General features: G+C 38.7%; 1 protein-coding gene across 13 annotated transcripts in view; it reads right to left on the bottom strand.

Annotated features, from left to right (window-relative positions):
- The window catches only part of MYCBP2 (MYC binding protein 2), a 169,913-nt gene that overhangs the window by 89,193 nt on the left and 60,387 nt on the right, over nt 1-20,333 (bottom strand). For all 13 annotated transcript variants that reach the window (XM_067466879.1, XM_067466881.1, XM_067466884.1 and 10 more), the window contains exons 18-22: nt 7,063-7,182; nt 6,647-6,728; nt 4,933-5,050; nt 3,720-3,924; nt 3,375-3,528 (exon numbers count right to left, since the gene is read on the bottom strand). In XM_067466879.1, the coding sequence (XP_067322980.1) occupies nt 3,375-3,528; nt 3,720-3,924; nt 4,933-5,050; nt 6,647-6,728; nt 7,063-7,182 (679 nt within the window). The remainder of the gene's footprint in view (nt 1-3,374; nt 3,529-3,719; nt 3,925-4,932; nt 5,051-6,646; nt 6,729-7,062; nt 7,183-20,333) is intronic.

Raw genomic sequence — 20,333 nt, 5'->3', positions numbered from 1 at the left:
CCAGTCCAGCATGGAAGACAGCTGTGGAACTCTGAGAAGAAAAAAAACAGCCTGCCATTTTTCTGTGGCAACAACTATTGAGTAGAATACTTTTAAGAATATTTTTAAGAGAAATTATTTTCATTACAGGAGACTGGAATGCCAAGGTGGGAAGACAAATGACAACTGGGATCAAAGGCAAGCATGGTCTGGGTCAACAAAATGAAGCGGGAAGCAGGCTGATAGAATTTTGCCAGGAAAACTCGCTATCTATAACAAACACTCTCTTCCGACAACCTAAAAGACGGCTTTATACATGGACTTCACCTGATGGGCAACACTGAAATCAGATTGACTACATCCTTTGCAGCCAAAGGTGGTGGACATCCATTCAGTCGGTGAAAAAAAGACCTGGGGCTGACTGTTGTTCAGATCATGAACTTCTTATTGCTCAATTTAGAATAAAACTAAAGAGATCAGGGAAAACACACAGACCAGTTAGATATGATCTCACTAACATTCCTAGCGAATATACAGTGGAAGTGAAGAACAGATTTGAAGGACTAGATTTAGTAAATAGAGACCCAGAAGAACTTTGGACAGAAGTTCATGACATTGTTCAGGAGGCGGTAATAAAGTACATCCCAAAGAAAAAGAAAACCAAGAAGGCAAAATGGTTGTCTGCTGAGACGCTGGAAGTAGCCCAAGAAAGGAGGAAAGCAAAAGTAAACAGTGATAGGAGGAGATATGCCCATTAAATGTGCAATTCCAGAGGTTAGCCAGAAGAAATAAGGAACTATTTTTAAACAAGCAATGCACGGAAGTGAAAGAAGACAACAGAATAGGAAGGACAAGAGACCTCTTCCAGAAAATTAGAAACACTGGAGGTAAATTTCAGGCAAAAATTGGCATGATAAGAAACAAAGATGGCAGGGACCTAACAGAAGCTGAAGAGATCAAGAGAAGGTGGTGAGATTATATAGAAGATCTGTATAGGAAGGATAACAATATTGAGGATAGTTTTGACAGTGTGGTAAGTGAATTAGAACCAGACATCCTGAGGAGTGAGGTTGAATGGGCCTTAAGAAGCATTGTTAACAATAAGGCAGCAGGAGACGACAGGATCCCAGCTGAACTGTTTAAAATCTTGAAAGATGATGCTGTCAAGGTGATGCATGCCATATGGCCAGCAAATATGGAAAACACAAGAATGGCCATCTGGAAAAAAGCAATTTATATCCCCATACCAAAAAAGGGAAATGCTGAAGAATGCTCAAACTTTCGTACAGTGGCCCTGATTTCTCATGCCAGTAAGGTAATGCTCAAGATCCTGCAAGGAAGACTCCAGCAATACATGGAGCGAGAGTTGCCAGATGTACAAGCTGGGTTTAGAAAAGGCCGAGGAACAAGAGACCAAATTACCAACATCAGCTGATAATGGAGAAAGGCAGGGAGTTTCAGAAAAACATCTATTTCTGCTTCATTGACTATTCTAAAGTCTTTGACTGTGTGGATCATAATAAATTGTGGCAAGTTCTTGGTGGTATGGGGATATCAAGCCACTTTGTCTCTCTCCTGAGGAATCTGTATAAGGACCGAGTAGCAGTAGTAAGAACTGACCATGGAACAACAGACTGGTTCAAGATTGGGAAAGGCATACGGCAGGGTTGTTTGTATACTCTCCCCAGCCTATTCAACGTGTATGCAGAACACATCATGCAATGTGTGGGGCTTGGCGAAAGCAAGGTTGGGGTTAAAATTGCTGGAAGAAACATTAACAACCTTAGATATGCAGATGACACCACTTTGATGACCGAAAGCGAGGAGGAGCTGACCAGCCTTCTAATCAAGATGGAAGAAGAAAGCGTAAAAGCTGGGTTGCAGCTAAACATTAAAAAAAACCAAGATTATGGCAACAAGAATGATTGACAACTGGGAAATAGAGGGAGAAAACGTGGAGGCTGTGACAGACTTTGTATTTCTAGGTGCAAAGATTACTGCAGATGCAGACTGCAGCCAGGAAATCAGGAGACGCTTACTTCTTGGGAGGAGAGCAATGTCCAATCTCGATAAAATAGTGAAGAGTAGAGACATCACACTGGCAATGAAGATCCAAATAGTTAAAGCAATGGTATTCCCCATAGTCACCTATGGATGTGAGAGCTGGACCATAGGGAAGGCTGAGCAAAGGAAGATAGATGCTTTTGAACTGTGGTGCTTGAGAGTGCCTTGAACAACGAGAAGATCCAACCAGACCATACTTCAGGAAGTAAAGCCTGCCTGCTCATTGGAGGGAAGGATAGTCGAGGCAAAGATGAAATACTTTGGCCACATCATGAGAAGAAAGGAAAGCTTAGAGAAGACAATGATGCTGGTGAAAATGGAAGGAAAAAGGAAGAGGGGCCGACCAAGGGCAAGATGGATGGATGGATGGCATCCTTGAAGTGACTTTTTTGATTCTAAAGGAGCTGGGGATGGTGATGGCCAACTGGGAGCTCTAGCGTGGGCTGGTCCATGAGGTCACGAAGAGTCAGAAACGACTGAACGAATGAACACAGGTTTTTAAGTTATGCAGTCTCAGCCCTAGTCACCCTTATCATGGAACTTGGCAGGACTTGCTTTGAAGTAAGTGTGCTGGATGTGGGTCTACAAGACCACACGCAAGAGTCTCCTCAAGTATTGGCAGTTGCTAGATACAAAGGAATTATGATGAACGCTTAAATACCTTTATGTGACTCACATTTTTGCATTCAAGAAAAACCTCATTTGTGAAATGGAGGGGAAGGAGACAGCTGCAATTTCAGGTTCTAAGCATATACAGTTCTTGGATATTATCAATTCCAACACCCAAACCATATTTTGCCCACTTCCAATAATTCAATATACTTATTTTGTCTGATAAAAGTAGGCTTTAATGTCTTCCTTTCCCATTACTTCCTATCTTCTCTCATTTCTTTTTCATTCAACCATCCAGGTTCCTACATGTCCTTCGTTGTTCCATTTTTATGAACATATTCTCTGCACTCTTCTTCCTTTAAACCAGTGGTTCTCAACCTGTGGGTCCTTGGGTGTTTTGGCCTTCAAATCCCAGAAATCCTAACAGATGGTATACTGGCTGGGATTTCTGGGAGTTGTAGGCCAAAACACCTGGGGATCCACAGGTTGAGAACCACTGCTTTAAACCAAATACACACCAAAGGCATCTAATATTTCAAGTTAGGCTTCTGCACTTGCAACTAGTGCAATCTCAGAAAGCTGAGATTCAGTGTTCCAAGAGAAAAACCAAGTGGCCACAGGTGGAACCCATACTAATTACCCTTACACTATGTTTTAAAAATTCTCCTCTTCTATAATTTTGCTTTCATTTACAAGAGATATGACCAAAAAAAGCTTACCTCCAAACAACATCATAAACAGGGTCTAGACACACACCAAATCCTTGCAAGTCCTCCTGCTCAGAATCGTTAAATGTTTTACAGCTTCCATCAACTTTATTTATCAAAAGACACTTAAATGGAGGGGGCTCTGATATAGACGCAGGTACCAAGCCTAGGAAAAATGGAAGCCGAAATCACATATTTAATTTCCTCTCATTTCACTGAATGGAAAGAATGCATAAAAATGAAATTGCATGCACTTTGTCTTGAGGAAATCAATGCACCAGCAAAAGCGACCAAAATAAATGGGGAGTAAGGTAATTGGTTCCCTTCAAGTACAACTAAAAAGCAAATGAACCTTGCCTATTATGTGCCTGCTAGCAAAGATCTCTGATGTAGCAAGTACATGAGAGTTAATGAGAGCTTCATCAATCCGAAGGAAGGTCTGGTCACCACTGGCTCCAATCCAAGTAGCTTTGCGTCCAAATTTAGATCCTATATTAGGCATGGGTGCTGGTTTTGCATTCCAGTAAGGAATATCCAAAATGGGCCTGCCAAGTTGCCCTTTCTAGAAATGTAAATTTGAAATAGAAATTATTAGTAAAGTACATGAACTGGCACTATCAACATTCATACAGTAGCAAATACCAAGTACAGCATTAAATAGTATTACTATTGTTAAAAATGTATTTTATCACATTTCTATTTTCATAAACTGCTCAAGCTTCAATTTTTACAAGCATTCATAAGTTGCACACTCTAAAAACTGGGTTTCAATATTATTGGTATTAAATTTGTAATTGGTAATGACCGAATTTACCTGGACCTAATAAGGAACAGAAGCCACTGAAATTCAGATTAGGCCCAAAATGAATACGGTAATTTAAATGGAATGAATTATTCTGACTAGACATAGATGCACTTCCTATTCAAACAGCAAACCTACTACAATCGTTCTCGTCCAAATATGACTATGGCAATAAGAAGGAACGGCATATTTGATAGTTTCCAGGGGGCCTGGACACTGCATGCCAACTTCTTGAACTTAGCCACAATACATTTCTGCAATATGGTAGGTATGGGGAGATATCAGATAGCACTAACCAAATTGAGCCAAAACCATTATGAAAAACTAACCCTAGACTCCAATAGAGCTTGGTCCTGTCTCACAAGAGGTTTGGAAAGAGTTTTAAATCTAGAGAAATCTATTTCCAGTTTCTCCAGTTCCGTAAGTTTGATAACTTTACAATTTTGTAATTTTCCCTATCCCAACAAGAGAGACTGTGCATTGTAGTGGTTTAAGCACTGGAATATGATTCTGGAGATCAGGGTTCAAATACTACTTGGCCACATAAACCTATTAGATGAGTTTAGGCAAATTACACTCTCTCAGTCTTAGAGAATGGCAAAAGCAAACATTCTCAGAATGAATCTGGCCAAGAAATTCCTGCCTTAGGGTTTTCCATGAAGGCAAATAATAACAATCCCATCATTAACAGCTATTAAATATCATGCCACATTCTCTACATGAAAACAACTTATTAGGACATGAAAAGAAATGTTTAAAAATCCTTACAGAGAAGCTGCCAAATGTAAATACTTGTCCATCCATTAAAAGAATAGCTGTATGATTGCTGCCAGCAGTCACTTGCGTGCTAGGTCCTGGTAGTGCCTGTACCAGAGTAGGACATCCCCTATGTCAGAATAAAGCTACTGTAAGTGCATCCATTAATCCTCTAACAAAAATATACAATACATGGAAATTGTGCCTGACAGTAATGAATAAAGCTGAAATGGTACTGTTAAATCAAGAATATAAAACAGCTGAAATATATTTAACTGGGTTGTGAAAAGCAAACAAAATAATTCAAAATGTAAAAACAGCTAACAATGGACAGCAGAATAAGGCAACATGCACAACTTATTTAGTTTAAATACTATTACAATATCGATGTCATTTTTCAATTATGAGTAATAATGTCTCATAGAAGTGATCCATTTACACACCTTACACAACCCTTTGGAAATTCAGAGTAAGGGTCATGATGTGCATCTTTCTGGATACCACTACATAACACTCCACTCCTACAACTGTGAAAATATGCATTATATCTTGAGATGTGGATATCATTCTGTACTGCATGTGAAGATATAGGTTAATATTTATGAAGCTTATGCTAAAATGAAATCTAGTTAATCTTAAAGATGCTCCTGCATTCTTTCTCTCCCTCCCTTCCCCTTCCTTTCTTCCTGTTTGTTACTCTAATAATTTGTTTATTTTCTTTTTATAGAGGCAGTCCCCGAGGTACAGAAATCCAACTTACGTATCGCTCCTAGTTAAGAATAGGGGTAAGACAATGGGAAATGAAGCAAAGTTTACCCCAGAAAGGGAAATTCACTCCTGGAAGAGTTATGGGGAAAAGGTGTCTCCACTGAAGCTTTATCACCAATCCTTGTTTCCACAACAAGCCATTTCAAATTCCAATTCGCACACGGACAGAAAGTGAAGTGGAAAGCAAAAGAAACACCCACAGGGGTGTTAACCCTTCCCTATGCTATCCAAAACTAAAAAAACAAACCTCTGGATACTGTCATTTCCCCACCCAGGCATTCAAAAAAGTCCAGAAGTGACTCCATGATGGTGAAAAAGAGGGGTGAGGTGATCAGTGTTTCTTGTAGGTTCTCTTGGGGCTGAGTAAGCTTTAGTCTTTTGTCCCTCTATTCAGAGGTGGAAATGGTTCCTTTTTTATAGGAGTTAAGGCTCAGTACTCACAATGACCTGTGGATAAGCTGTTTCAGTTTTTGGGGGGGTTGATTTCTTGAGTAAAATTGTAAGGCTTACGCATGAGTATGTAGGGTAGCTACCACACTTTCATTAGCCTGCTACATTCACGATGGAAAAAATAGTATCATACACTTACATAAATCTTAAAAATATGGAAATACAGACCATATTATTGGCCAATATATATTTAAGTATTATGCTCTTCTATAGTCCTATTGTATGTAAAGTTCTCAAGTATAAACATGTTTACTAATATTAGTAAAAATTACTCAGCAAACTCTATGGCTGCCAAAATGGAGTACGGCCCAATAGAGAAAAAGTAATGGTTAGTCATGAGACAATTCCACTGCTTTACTATATTTTACATCTTTTAGTTCTGGGATCTCTCTCAAACTCAAGCCAGAGCTCAACTTCAAAGAAAGAGTGGGAATCATTTTTTAGAATAAAATAAGTATTTTTTTTTCACAGAAGCAACTATTATATGTCTATTAAAACAGGAACATACCTGGAATTAACATCACCATGCCCAAGCTGTCCATGCTGTCCATATCCAAATGTGTAAACATCTCCATTTTCCATCAATACAACTGAAGGTTAGAATATGTTTTTAAGTTAACACTTGATTAAATTAATTCATTCCAATGCATCCAGAAAAGGAGAACAAGCTGACTTTATATATTGTAACATTCAAGAAAAGTAGCATTAGGTCTTTTGAATTTTAAAAGTCCCTTAAAGACTACTGGACAAGTAATAAGATGCTTCTGGATACTTGTCTGAAGTACCATTTTAAGAACTGAAATATGTAATTATCTAGTTCCAATATGGAAAGAGTTCACATTTTTTTCTAAGAAAGTATAATGTCTCTAAGTACTAACAACATGGGAAATATGCCACCATGCTAAATGATCTGTATTTTTGTACCTGAATGGTGGAATCCACAACTGACTTGTACTGCTCGGAGTTCACAGTCAAAGCGAACAGCCCCAGGTGGATAGGTTGTGATTTTACTGGCATCTTTCTCACTTCTATCGGCACTTCCATCTACAAATATAATACATAATTGTACCACATTTTTTCTTCCATAAACTTTATGGTGCATGGTCATCAAATTACAAAGCAGCAGAAGAACAACTGATTAAGAAACTAGAAACTGGTAAATATAAATATGGAAACCATGAAAATCTGAGTTTAGGTACCCATCAGATTTTTAGTGGTAATCTGACATCGTATAGTTTTTAATTATTACAAGGGTCACTTGGCAGATTCAGCGGACTGTACAATGTGTAAGCAGCTTTAATTACATAATTTAATACACAGAAGGAGAAAGGGGAAAATCAATGAATTATATTCTGGTGAAACTTATTTATGCATTGGATGGATTTATTTTTGCTGTTTACAAAATGATATAATGTAAATACAAAACAGTATGAAAAAAGATTTGGCTTTCTCGTCAAATATAATATATATATACTATATGCCATGTCAGTTTAGCACAGGGTTTCCCAGATATTTTAAGCCCAAGACAGGCCTTTTTTCCAAACAGGAAGTCATCAGAAGTCTTTAGTTTTCAGGTATGAAAAAGAAAGCAATGGTATACATACAATATAGCCACAGCTGATACTACAGATACGTATTCCCCATGACCTACTCTGACCAGTTCATACAGTTCACTCTGTATTACTAGTTCAACTTTGGAAAATGCACACTTCTGAAAAGCTTAATATATAAACAAAGGCTTGAAGGTATAAGAATATATACATTCTAGATCAAGCACAGAAACTGGAGTTTCTTCCTGAATGAATGGAAATTTCTGGCACAGAAAACACAAAAAGTCTCCACATAATACTAGTATTGTAATATGGAGTAGTAAACTTCACTTGCACAAAATTCAAGCAATTTGAATTCTATAAACTTGCAAGATTCTGCTGACAAGCCATAGATGTAGTTAGAACCAGGATATATTCCTCACCACTATGCCACCCTGGATATTCCAAAACTGGCTCAGAGAGCTGGGTGGACCAAATGGCTGCAGTGAGGGGAAAAGAGAGTTTTATATGTTATATGTGTAAAAATGCCAGCTCAAAGCTGGGGGGGGGGGGGGGCGGGGGGGAGCTGTCTGAAATGTGAAGTTAGCTCAAACAAGGTAATAGAGAAGGTATATGAAGAAATTGCAAAAATGATGGCTAAATAAGTTGCCTCTAAATGTTTATTATACAGTTGATGCTTCTAATTAAGAAGTGAACTAAGCAAGAAAAAGAAAATAACGAATTTTCAAGTCAGTTAAAGGCTTAAGAGATCAAATAAAGCAAGAATGAACTGTAATAAGGTCCTTAAAACTCAACAATTTGGAATTAAAAATTAAAAATTATAACTTCCAAAACTCATATTATTATAAGGGACGTGGAGGTTTCTTCGCCATGCCCCCTCCCCCTCATTTTAGGTCCATGAAAAGCCTTTTTAAGAACCAAAAGTTAACAAGAAATTACTTCCTATTTTGCAAAAAAGACCTCTCCTGGGCTCAAAAAATCCTAATCTGAATCCATCTGATGTTACTTACCTTTAACTGCAGCTGAATTAAGCAATTTAGAACTATAATATTTAATGGAAGTTTACCCAAATACTGCAAATCCATATTAAATTTGTCTGAAAATGTATTAAAACTTGTACTCCTCTTCGAAATTAAATCAACATGCAAGATGCTCTTAATCATTTGAAGTTCAGATATGAAGACCGATTCCAGGAATATCACTTTCCATCAAATCGTTTAAACACAGAAACATAGCAAGCTGTTCTATACAAAATCAAACTACTGGCGCCATCCAGTTCAATGTAGTACACAAGGGTTGGAAAACATGGGAGCTGCAGAGCACACATGGCCCAGGAAGGGAGCAGCAAGAGGCACTGTGTGGCCTTTAGGCTCCCACAGATTCTAACCATCCTATTTACTGCCACACCAATCCAACTGATGTCTATGTTAAAAGTTCTAATGGCAAACCCCACAATCTCTAATGCAAAAAACAGCAAAAAGAACCTTTGACTGGACATATGAAACAACAGCTATAATAGAGCTATCAACATCATGTGAAATCTTCTGGTACTAAATTTGGGTCTCTGAGTCCCAAATGTGCCCAACCTGGTCTATTCTGATAGCTAGGAAACTTCCATGGCTTATTTCGTCCTAGAGATGCCAAAGACTGAACCTTAGTACTTCTACATACAAACCATCTGCTCCACTACTGAGTTATGGTCCTTCTAATTTGGCTGATCATATACTCTAACTATAGGAACAAAGAAAAATGGAAACACATTCATATTTATGGTATATATTTAAGGAAAACATAACACACAAGGTGGCTAATAAAAGTTTTTTACCACAGCTAACTAACAACTAGAAAATGCCATATTAAATATAAAATACAAAGGCAAAATCCAAAGATTTTGAAAGGACGCACAGACCTAAACCTAACAGTGCTTGCACCGAAAATACCTATAAATTTAGCTCCCAGAATATTTTAAACTTAAAATAAATTTAAGTTAAATTTGATGTATGTGCTTTATATTTCAAAGAAAGCAATAGCAGTAATGCCATGGTTAATACTTGTTAGTACTGTGCATGACAAGCTTCCTTTCATAGAGTGTACCAAAGTAACCTCATGATGAGACAATACAAAGTGAAACAAGAGGCCAACTTCTGGGATATAGGGATGCAGATTGTAGCTTTTTGCCCATTAGGGCCTCCAAACCAGGGGAAAAATTCCTCCTAGGTATAAAGGGAGCAAAGGATCATCCATATGTGCTCAGAATCTGGACCTGATGACCCTTGAGGCATGTGGGATTATGATAAAAGAGCAGTGACAGGACAGAAGGACTTAACACATCTTACATTTGTTTTCAGAAGTTTCTTCATCTTTTTTGTTCTTTAAGAGACCTTTTTCATTTTTCATCATTCTCTTTTTTCATCTTTATCTCCCCCACCCCTTCTTTTTGGACTGGAGTTATACCTAGACTATGTACCATGGATATTTTGAAAATTTCATTATTTTGAAAGAAGATTTTAAGTATGTTAAGCAGGACCAGAACCAATAAATTGGAAAGCAAGAGAGAAGAAAGGGGAGAAGGATAAAATAAGATTTTCAATACCAAACATGTCCCCTAAAACAGGAGGTATCCATCAAACAGTCCTTGAAGAACTTCAAGCTCTGAGAAATGAAATTAAGCAGATGGAAATGGACATCAAATTTGAATATGAGTTGGAAATGAAAGAGGTAAAGATTCTCTTGCTCAGATGACTGTTGGACTGAAACTATCTGTTTCATTATCTATGTGAAAGATACAAAATCTAGAAGAAAAAACAAATAAGCCAGAATAGGTTAGAGAGAATGGAAAAGGACCACAAAATAATTTCTGATGCAATGGGACATAAGAAAAGAAGGATGCAAATTTAAGAGCTATGGTGATAATGTCTTTGGCTAACTTTTTGAAGTGTGATGAAGATGATTGTCAAAGAGAGATGGACCACGTATTTTGTGTGAAAACACAAACAGTGCCACATGTTCTGCCTTACAACATACCTATTGGAAATAGAAATACTTACACATACCACCAACATACTATTTTTGTATTTAATGACTTGTACATTTCGATGTTAACAAGTTAGCAGATACGAAAGAATCTGCTGCACATATGACCATACTGTTATCAACAATGCATTACGTTGTACATGGCAGAAATAAACACAAAACCTGGCACACTTTTCTGCCTAGTGGTGCCTCTCAAAACCTAACTGTATTTGACACTGTGACTGGTTAAAGGTAGTCACAGGGGGGTTGAAAATGTCAGGCAGTCGGAGCCACCGAGATATGGCATACGCAAATCCTATAATTACAAGGAGATTACATAGATACCTTTGCCAGGATAAAATGAAGGAACTTGGAAGTGAAATACCTACTATTTGCTGAACATATGCCACAGCCTTAACTATGTTGAGCATATCTTGATATATAGGAACTCCTCAAATTACAGATAAGAGAGGTTCTGTAGGTTTCTTCTTAAGTGGAATTTGCATGTAAGTTAAATAGGTGCATTTGTTAAGTATAACTTTAGCCAAATATATATAGAGATAGAGATAGATAGGTAGGTGGGTAGATTTTGGATAACATTGGGAAGGTTTGGCACTCCTGTGACATTTGTTTTGTTGTCTATGCCCCTGTTCAGAAGATTTCACTTCATTTTCTATCCCTGTAATAATTGTATTTGGGGGGGGGGGGGGGGGATGGCTTATAGAAACAAAGGTTGGTGATAAAGCTTTGATGGAAACACATTTTCCCCATGATAACAGGAGTGAATTTCCTTTCCCAGGGGTAGATTTCTCTCATTTTCTATTGTCTCACCCCCTTATGAATCAGATGTAAGTCAGATGTAAGTAACTCGGTGACCGCCTATATTCCCCTAGTTCTAGTGCATATTAAAGTTCAGTTTCCACCCTAGTTCTTGCCACCTCCTCTCAACACATATAAGAGGGAATGTTTGAACCATGAACTTGCATGGATACAAAGATATTCTCCCTTCCTCTGTAAACTAAAGTTATGTAACATACATTTAACATCTAAGTCAAAAGTTCAAATAGTGTAATGGCTGTATTCTAAAACAGTTACTTCTAGAAACTCCAAATAAAGATGGCAAGCTAGTATTCTTTATTAATTAGGTGCCAAAGGCTGTTTACTCTAGTTCAGGTGTATGCAGAATAGGACCTTGGCCCATAATCAGCTTGCTCGAATTGCTATTGTATATTCCACTACAACACATTTCACTAGGAAAGCATATAATACGGCCTTCTCATGATAAGTCAACAGGCAACTGAAGGCACATATATACAGACATTATCCTATTACAAAACAATCCGTAAAGCTGGACTTAAAAATGCTTTTTGTGAAAGCATACAAAACAAAGTACTGTAAAAAATATATTGTTTTTCACATCTGAATTTACTATTTTAAAATAATAGTTCCTCTGTATACAGTATGTCATTAAAATGTATTTCTGAAAATTAAGCACACTGTCTACACCACTACACAGTAAGTTATCTTCTCATTTCAACAGGCCAGATTGTAATCTCTTATGCCTAAATGATGACTGGTTTGTAGATTTATGAACTCACTGGAAAGACCTTAACAGAAAATATACCAGTTGTTTTAACAGAATCAAAACATTTTGGGATTTGACAAGAGAGTTGAACAGTATTAGTATAATTAGTTTTGTCACTTTGTGTGCTCCAAAAATGTCATAAATGTTTATTTTGCTATTTCTTGTATTTTGGAAAAAAAACCCAAAATCTTCCAGTCCTGCCCACAAAGAGATAGCAAATGTTTTGCAGTTTGCAACAGAATGTGGGTTTTTTATATCTTTTGGGGGGGGGGGGGGGTGTTGTGATGAATCTAACCTTTTGCCAGGAAGGCCGAAGCCTGGAAAGTCAGTAGCTGACATGTTGAGAGATAGGCAGGAGAGCTGAGAGGCAGGAGGGAGGAGTCAGCCGGCTCCTGATTGGCTAGAGCAGTCAGGGGTGGAGTTAGGTTTTAGAGGGAAAAAAGGCTGTGTCTTTTGACAAGCTGTGTCTTTTGACTAATCTCTGGAGAGCTGAGTGAAGTTTATGCTAGCTTGCCAGCTCAAGAATGGTCCAACTACACGATGTTTAAGGAAAGAGTGAAGGTTCGGTTTGGTCTAACCCCAGAACAAAGCCGAAAGACCTTCAGAGATATTAAGAGGAAGCCTGGGGAGACATTTTCCCAAGTGGGGCCTAGAACTGAAAAGGCTCTGATAAGATGGCTGGAGGGGAGTAAGGTGACCACCTTTGAGGCATTGAGACACTTGATCTGTCTGGAACAGTTCTACAAACTGGTCCCAGCACAGTTGAGGTGGTTCATCAAGGATAAGAAGATCCAGACAGTGGCAGAGTGTGCTTCAGTGTTGGACGAGATGGAGGGAGACTTTGAGATAGGTTCCTCATTGTTCAAGAAGCAGAAGGAGTGGGTCCCAAAGGGTAGAACTGACAAGGATGGTCAGGGAGCCAAGAAAGGGGATGCCAGCTCTAAGTTTGTGCCACGTCGGATTGTATGTTACCTCTGCAATCAGGAGGGACATGTACGAGCCTCATGCCCAAAGCTATCTAAGGAGAGACCTGTAAGCCAGCCAAAATTTGTAAAAGTAGTAAAAAAGACTCAACCACAAGCTGAAGAACCTACTCCTGAGGGAGAGCCCATCAAAATAATGAGGGTATGGAGTATGGACCGTGGTGTGAGCAAGGAATACCTGGAAGAGGTCCAAGTCAATGACCAAAAGCTAATGGGACTGAGGGACACAGGCGCTGAGGTGTCTTTAGTGCGCCCTCAAGTAGTAGGAAAAGAACAGATAGTGCCAGGAAAGAAGTGGACATTAAAAGGAATAACTGGTCCCAGCTTTGAGGTCGATGTAGCAGAGATCCCAGTCCAATACAAAACTTTCTGTGGGAAATGGAAAGTAGGAATTTTGTCAGACTTGGAGGTCCCTGTGTTAATTGGGAACGATCTGTCAGAACATAGTCTGAAGATCAATGCTGTGACTAGAAGCCAGGCAGAAAGAGCAGGAAATTCTGAGGAAAGAAAATCCACCTCGGAAATGGCTCATAGCTCTGACTGTAACAACATGGAAGAGTTCCCAGTAATGTTGCCATCTAGTCAGCCAGCTGAGTTCCTGAGGGAACAGCAACATGCTGGAGATTTAAAGGGCCTGTGGGAATCAGTAGAAACTGAAGAGACTGAACCCACTGAAACCAAACCAGTTATCTTCAAAAATATAGATAACAAGTTATTTAGGATGGTCAAACATCAAAAGGGCCCAGGACTGTATGAGGTAGTTACACAGTTAGTAGTGCCTCCGAAATACAGAGGAAAGATCCTGAAAATGGCCCATGACACTCCATTCAGTGGTCATTTGGGTGTCAAGAAGACAAAGGATAGAGTGCAGAGCCGGTTCTTTTGGCCCCGTATGGGACAGGACATTGCCACCTATTGCAGATCCTGTCAGTCCTGTCAGTTTGTGGGCAAGGCAAAAGACAAAACCAAGGGACTGCTGCAGCCTATTTCTGTCGTGTCTATTCCTTTCGAGAAAGTGGGGATAGATATTCTTGGTCCGATGTCACCTGTGACCAAGGATGGACACCGCTACATCCTCACAGCGGTGGACTTCACGACCAGATATCCTGAGGCAATTCCCCTGAAGGAAATTGACACCAAAACTGTGACACACACACTCCTGACATTGTTTGCACGTGTGGGGTTCCCTAAATCTATCGTGACGGATTTGGGAACATCTTTCATGTCGGTGTTAATGAAAGAGATGATTCGATCCTGTGGAATTCAACACGTGGCGACGACTCCATACCATCCACAGTCGAATGGCCTGACAGAGAGATTCAACACGACGTTGAACCACATGCTGAAAACCTATGTACATCGGAACCCCAACGATTGGGACAGAAGAATTCAGCATTTCCTGTTTGCCTATCGTGAGGTGCCACAAGAGAGTACCGGATACAGCCCGTTTCAACTGTTGTATGGCCGAACCCTGCGTGGACCTCTGGACATCATGAGAGAGGCGTGGATCGGACGTGAGGAGATTCCAGAGAAGGACGTGGTCGAGTACATCGAAGATCTACAGAGACATTTGACTTTGATCCGAGACTGTGCCGCTGAGAGCTTGACAGCAGCTCAAACCTGACAAAAAGACTATGCTGACTCGAAAGCTAGGCACAGAAGCTTTGCCATGGGAGACAAAGTGTTGGTCTTGAAGCCCAGAGCCAAAAAGAAGTTGGACGTGGCTTGGGAAGGACCGTTTTCCGTTGTATCAAAGGACTCTGAGGTGACTTATATAGTCACAGAAGATGGCGGAGATCGGAGGTGCAAGAAGCTGCACGTCAATAGACTGAAACCATATTTTCCTAGGACTAACTTTATGATAAAAAATTTTGCCAGAGACTAAGGAGAATGTGACTCTGTGTAGAGGAGGAAGAGTGTACTCAGTTAGGTCTTTGGTAAATTTGGAGGGAAAATTTATGTGTAATGACGAACAAGAACAGCAGGTGGAGCTAGAGTGTAAGGTCCAGAGAGTGTTATATGGAGATAGCACTGTCTCAGCTTCAGCCTGGGAAGAAACATCTGAAGATAGTAATATGGGGTTTAAGTTAGCCATTAGTAATGATAATTTAAGAACCAAAGGGAGAATTTGTGGCATAGGATGAAGTATTACAAGGTTCAACCCCTTTATATTTTCCATGCCAGGTTGTTCCCAGTTAAAATGTTAGGTTACCAGGTAACCAAAGCAAACCCCATGGTAACTTTAAAAAGTTACACTAAGGACATCTTCAATAAAAGTTTCTTAGGTGTATAGATAATACTAAATTATTATTTGCAACTTAAAACAGTTAATTGCAGGTTAGATTAATACCTTGGTTGTATACAGGCGTTATTGAATGCATTATCGAGAATGGTAGAGTAATTATACAGGTAATTGTATAGGTAATTGCATAATAGAATATACTATATAAGGTAATGTATTGTATATAACATGTTTTTCTATTACAGGTATGTATAAATGTACTAACTGTTATTTTGCATTGCAGGTTTGATTAAATAAAATGCATAGAGTAAATGTGTTATTTGCAAATGTTGTTTAGCAGGCAATGTAAGGTTGGTTAGGTTAGTAGCCTGTAAGATAGAAATGTTTAGTGTTATAGGATGTTTAGATATGTTAGAAAGCATGCAAGATAGGAAAGCAGACAGAATGCCCTTGCCTTAGATTAGATTAGAGCAGATGGTTAGGTGCAGGAAAAGGGAGTTAAGTTAAAGCTAGGTCTCTTTATAAGAAACCCCTTTCTTGCAGACTGTAAATTAGAAATTTAAGTCTTCCAGCAAGAACTTAAGGCAGGGAGGAATTGTGATGAATCTAACCTTTTGCCAGGAAGGCCGAAACCTGGAAAGTCAGTAGCTGACATGTTGAGAGATAGGCAGGAGAGCTAAGAGGCAGGAGAGAGGAGTCAGCCGGCTCCTGATTGGCTAGAGCAGTCAGGGGTGGAGTTAGGTTTTAGAGGGAAAAAAGGCTGTGTCTTTTGACAAGCTGGGGAGAAGAGCTTTAAACATCGAAGAGTGTAGAAGGATAGTTGGAAAGAGGGAGCTGAGAGGAATTTAGACAGAGAGAGAACTTTTGAAGTGAGCCTTGAGGATTAGAGCATAGGATAGGCAGAGGTTCCTGAAACACTGTACATAGGGTCAGTGTAGAAAAGCCTGTTTGCTCTGTGAGGCAGTCAGTGGGCTCTTCTCAAGGGCACACTGTGTCAGTGTAGTGAACAGTGTGAAGCAAGGAAATCACAGGAAACAAAAGTTAAAGTCTTAAAGAAAGACTGCTTGTCTAAACAGCTAAGCCTCAGTAACCACATTACGCTTTTGTACCACTCTTATTAAGAGTCGATTTGTTCATCAAGTTTAAATAAACCTGTTTCTAATTTCATCTTAAACTGGTGTCTGCCTTGGTCTATCACAATCAATAGATCTCAGCTAATCTAAAGACAAAACAATTTCAGTCCAGTCAGCGAAAGAAGCAGCCATTAAAGAAGAACAAAGGGCTAGAACCAACTTTACCAATTTCACATTCACACTTATGTTTTCCTCAGACATTAATTGAGGTGGTGGCGGCGAATCTACCTATTACATCGGTCATTAACAACGTTAACACAGTTGGTCACTCAACAATATTACTGAGGTGGGGATAAGAGAGTCTTTCCCCCTTGTCATAGTTGTTTATCGTCGTTAAAGTAGTATCCAGCTGAACGTCAACCTCTTTAAACTGGTGGGCAGTGGGTGGGATTGCTTGTCCCCTCTGCCCAAGGTGTCGCTTATCTCTTTTACAGGTGTCCACACATCAATGAGGAAAGAGTGTCCTATTTGCTGATGTTCTACTTGAGCAGAAGTTACTAAAAAGCCAAATTACTTTCTAAAAAATGGGGAACACCAGTTTCCTATCCAGAGACAGCTGCTCAATGGTTTCCAAGAATAATATACTGTATAAACAAAGGAGTGTTATATTATTTAGCCCTCACATATCAACCCACAGAAAGACTTATTTGGCTATCCTTACTCTCATTATTGAGGAGAGGGAGTAATTAATGAATGAATGAAAGAAAGAAACAGAAGTCAAAAGTAATATGTATTTTAATATATTCACTCAAGTAAGGGAAAAAATAGGAAAATAATGTCCTCAGTGTTTAGAGGACATTTTCTTAATACCCAGATGATGAAGGATAGGTGTATGTCAACCCAGCCAAAATGGAAGACCAAATACCTTTTTGCTTGTCTCGTTTATGCTTTAGCTGTGATGATTGGGGTCTGATTCTGGCAAGAGCCTGTTCTTGATGGTTCATAAAAATAGGACCAGGAAATACAAAGGGGCCTGAGGAGAAAATTTTTTGCACATGCATAGGAAGGCTCACAAAATGGAAATAATGAAAAGAAAATTGAAAACTCTTAATTATAAAACCGTGATGGAACAATCAATATTCAATGTATTATTTCTGAAAATGACAACACACTTGATTTAGAAGCAGAGTACTTCTGAATGAGCTCACAAAAACATAAAAGTTCCTAGGACTAGGACTTGAAAAGCAGAATGTGGTTCCTTTTTTAAAATTAGTTTTCTTTTTACAAATAAATCCAATACAAACCAACATTCACACATAAATGAATAAACTACCATATTAAACTGGAAAACATTCAGCCCCAAAACATGAAGGCTAGGCAAGTAGTACATGGCAATATGCCATTGGGAATTTTGACCCACCTGCTATATGTTTAATATCACATCTATTAATGTATGGACAGAACCAAATCTACACAATCAATCTGAATTATGTTGAAAGGTATGAATCACACAATCAGGGCAATGTACAGAGATTCCTATTGTAACATAACACCCAATGAGCCAACATCAGCTAGTCAAGATGAGCAAGAGAATGGGAACTGTTGGTACCATCCCAGTCTTTGATCTGTAGACTGACACTGTCTGCATAAGGCTGAGGAAAAGTATATTGTTGACAAAACAATTTGTGTTCATCCAAGAAAACACACAGACCCCAGTTGCATGTAAATCCTATCCCACAGGATATCCATATCATAACTGAATTAATCATCTTCAGTATAGCAAATCTGTGAACTCAATCACAGAACAATATTACATGAAAAACTGAATAAACATTACAGGTAGCAATCAAGCAGCTGTTCATCTCATCAGAGAAGAAGTCAAAACACTTTTTCCTGCCGCTTATCCACCAGCTGACCAATGATCAGAAAAGCTGGAAAGATAGGCCCTTGGTTGTCACTCCCTCTTCTTCTTGATCCAGGCTCTACCACCTCACTCTTTCCAGCCCTCCCAATCACTCCCCATGCTACTTATTTGCACAGTCTGCCCCGGAACCTCTCTCTTTTCCATGTCCCCAAGAGGAGGGTTTAATAGCATTTTCCTTTTCTTTTGGAAAAGGAAGACTTAGAACTTAGAAAAGGGAGTGGTGGTGGATGGGATGACTAGATTATTCCTATGTCAGTCTCAAAAAGAAACCCAACTGAGCTTTATGGGACTTCTATGTAAGCAGTACTGTAGTCCTGAAAGGGAAGGAGTGACAGATAATGGTAAGAATTGGAGGTAGGCATTTTTAAAAGTATGTGTCAAAAGGGCTGACTTGTTTTTCGATTTGCTTTCTGTGATGGTGTTCTACAGAAATCAAGTATCATATTTTGTATTTAGGCCTCAAATCCATTTTTACCTTATAGTCAGTCTTTTTAGAACAAATTAATAACCCTCTGGGGCTGGCCATGGCTGTGAGTTTGTGGCTCGCCATGTCTAATAGTATGGGACGCCCATGGAAGGATTAAAATGTTCAAGAAAGGTGGTAGAGAAAATTGAGTAAGGACCGCTCTTGCTTCTGTCATAATACATATGTTAGCCTTGTATCACACATGTAATGAGTATTCATATTCCTAAAATATATGACAAGTAACTGGAATGACTCTAAAGTCACATGAAAACTAGAAGATTTCTTAATACCGACAGTAGTTTTTGCCTACTGAACAAAGTTTTTCTGAACAAAGATTATTTCATAATTTACCAAGTCTCATTTTATCATGCCACTCAATGATTTTCTTAACTTCCACTACAACTCTTCTACCAGTGATCATATTATTTCACAATTTGTTTCCAACTTACTTTCAATTTGATGTCACTACACATTACATCTCAATTCTTCTGTGATCTTTTTTTTTCTTTTACATGGTTAAGGTTTGTCCCATCACTTATGTAAATATATTTTTATTGCCTGTTGGCCAATATTCTGACACATATGGCAGGAGGAAGTCCACTTTTGCACATATTGGAATCCCCATCCAAGTATGAAACCCAGATACTGGAAATATTCACAATTCCAGAAAAGCAATTGTCCCACACAACTTTGCTTAATCAATAAGAATCCTGAATGCTTTTCTGTTTTCTTGAGAGCAGGCAATGTAAGGTTTGGATTGTGAGAGCTTTTTGCTTTTATTTCTTGCAGGAAATCATCTGCAGAAAAACTCCCCATAATTTTCTATTTTTAAGGGTCAACAATGCCTCAACACATGTCTTTTCAAGAAAAGATACAAGACCTACTATAAAAATATTACTGCTGTGTTTACAGTGGTCTCTGCAAAAATGCTTCAGCTGTATTCCGCAAAAAGGGAAAATTTGAAAAGTACAGACAAAAATAATATTTTACCAATATAGAAGAAATCTCTGAATTAAATATTATCTTCCATTTGTATTAAGCAGACTCCATAGCTAACATATGGTCCAGCAAATGTGATAGTAAAACTACGCGTTCTACTGCAATCAGCAATAATGTATGATCACTACATTCCTCTTTTTAATACATAGCCCTTCCCTTTTGCAACCATTCAGAGGCTTAAAACTGCAAAGGAGTCTACAGCCCCAATATTTTCAGAATATAAAGTAGGAGCAAAGTAGATGAACTATGGCATACGTTATTTATTTTCTTCTGTCTGATGTACATCTAATCAATCTCAGTTGAAATCTAATTAGCTCCCAGAAAAAATGAATGAAAATAAGATTCTGTCTGAAAACCAGAA

This window comes from Anolis sagrei, chromosome 3, assembly GCF_037176765.1.
Source record: "Anolis sagrei isolate rAnoSag1 chromosome 3, rAnoSag1.mat, whole genome shotgun sequence".
Taxonomy (NCBI): Eukaryota; Metazoa; Chordata; class Lepidosauria; order Squamata; family Dactyloidae; genus Anolis; species Anolis sagrei.
The sequence above is the reverse complement of the archived record's forward strand: the minus strand, read 5'-3'. Positions and strand labels throughout refer to the sequence as shown.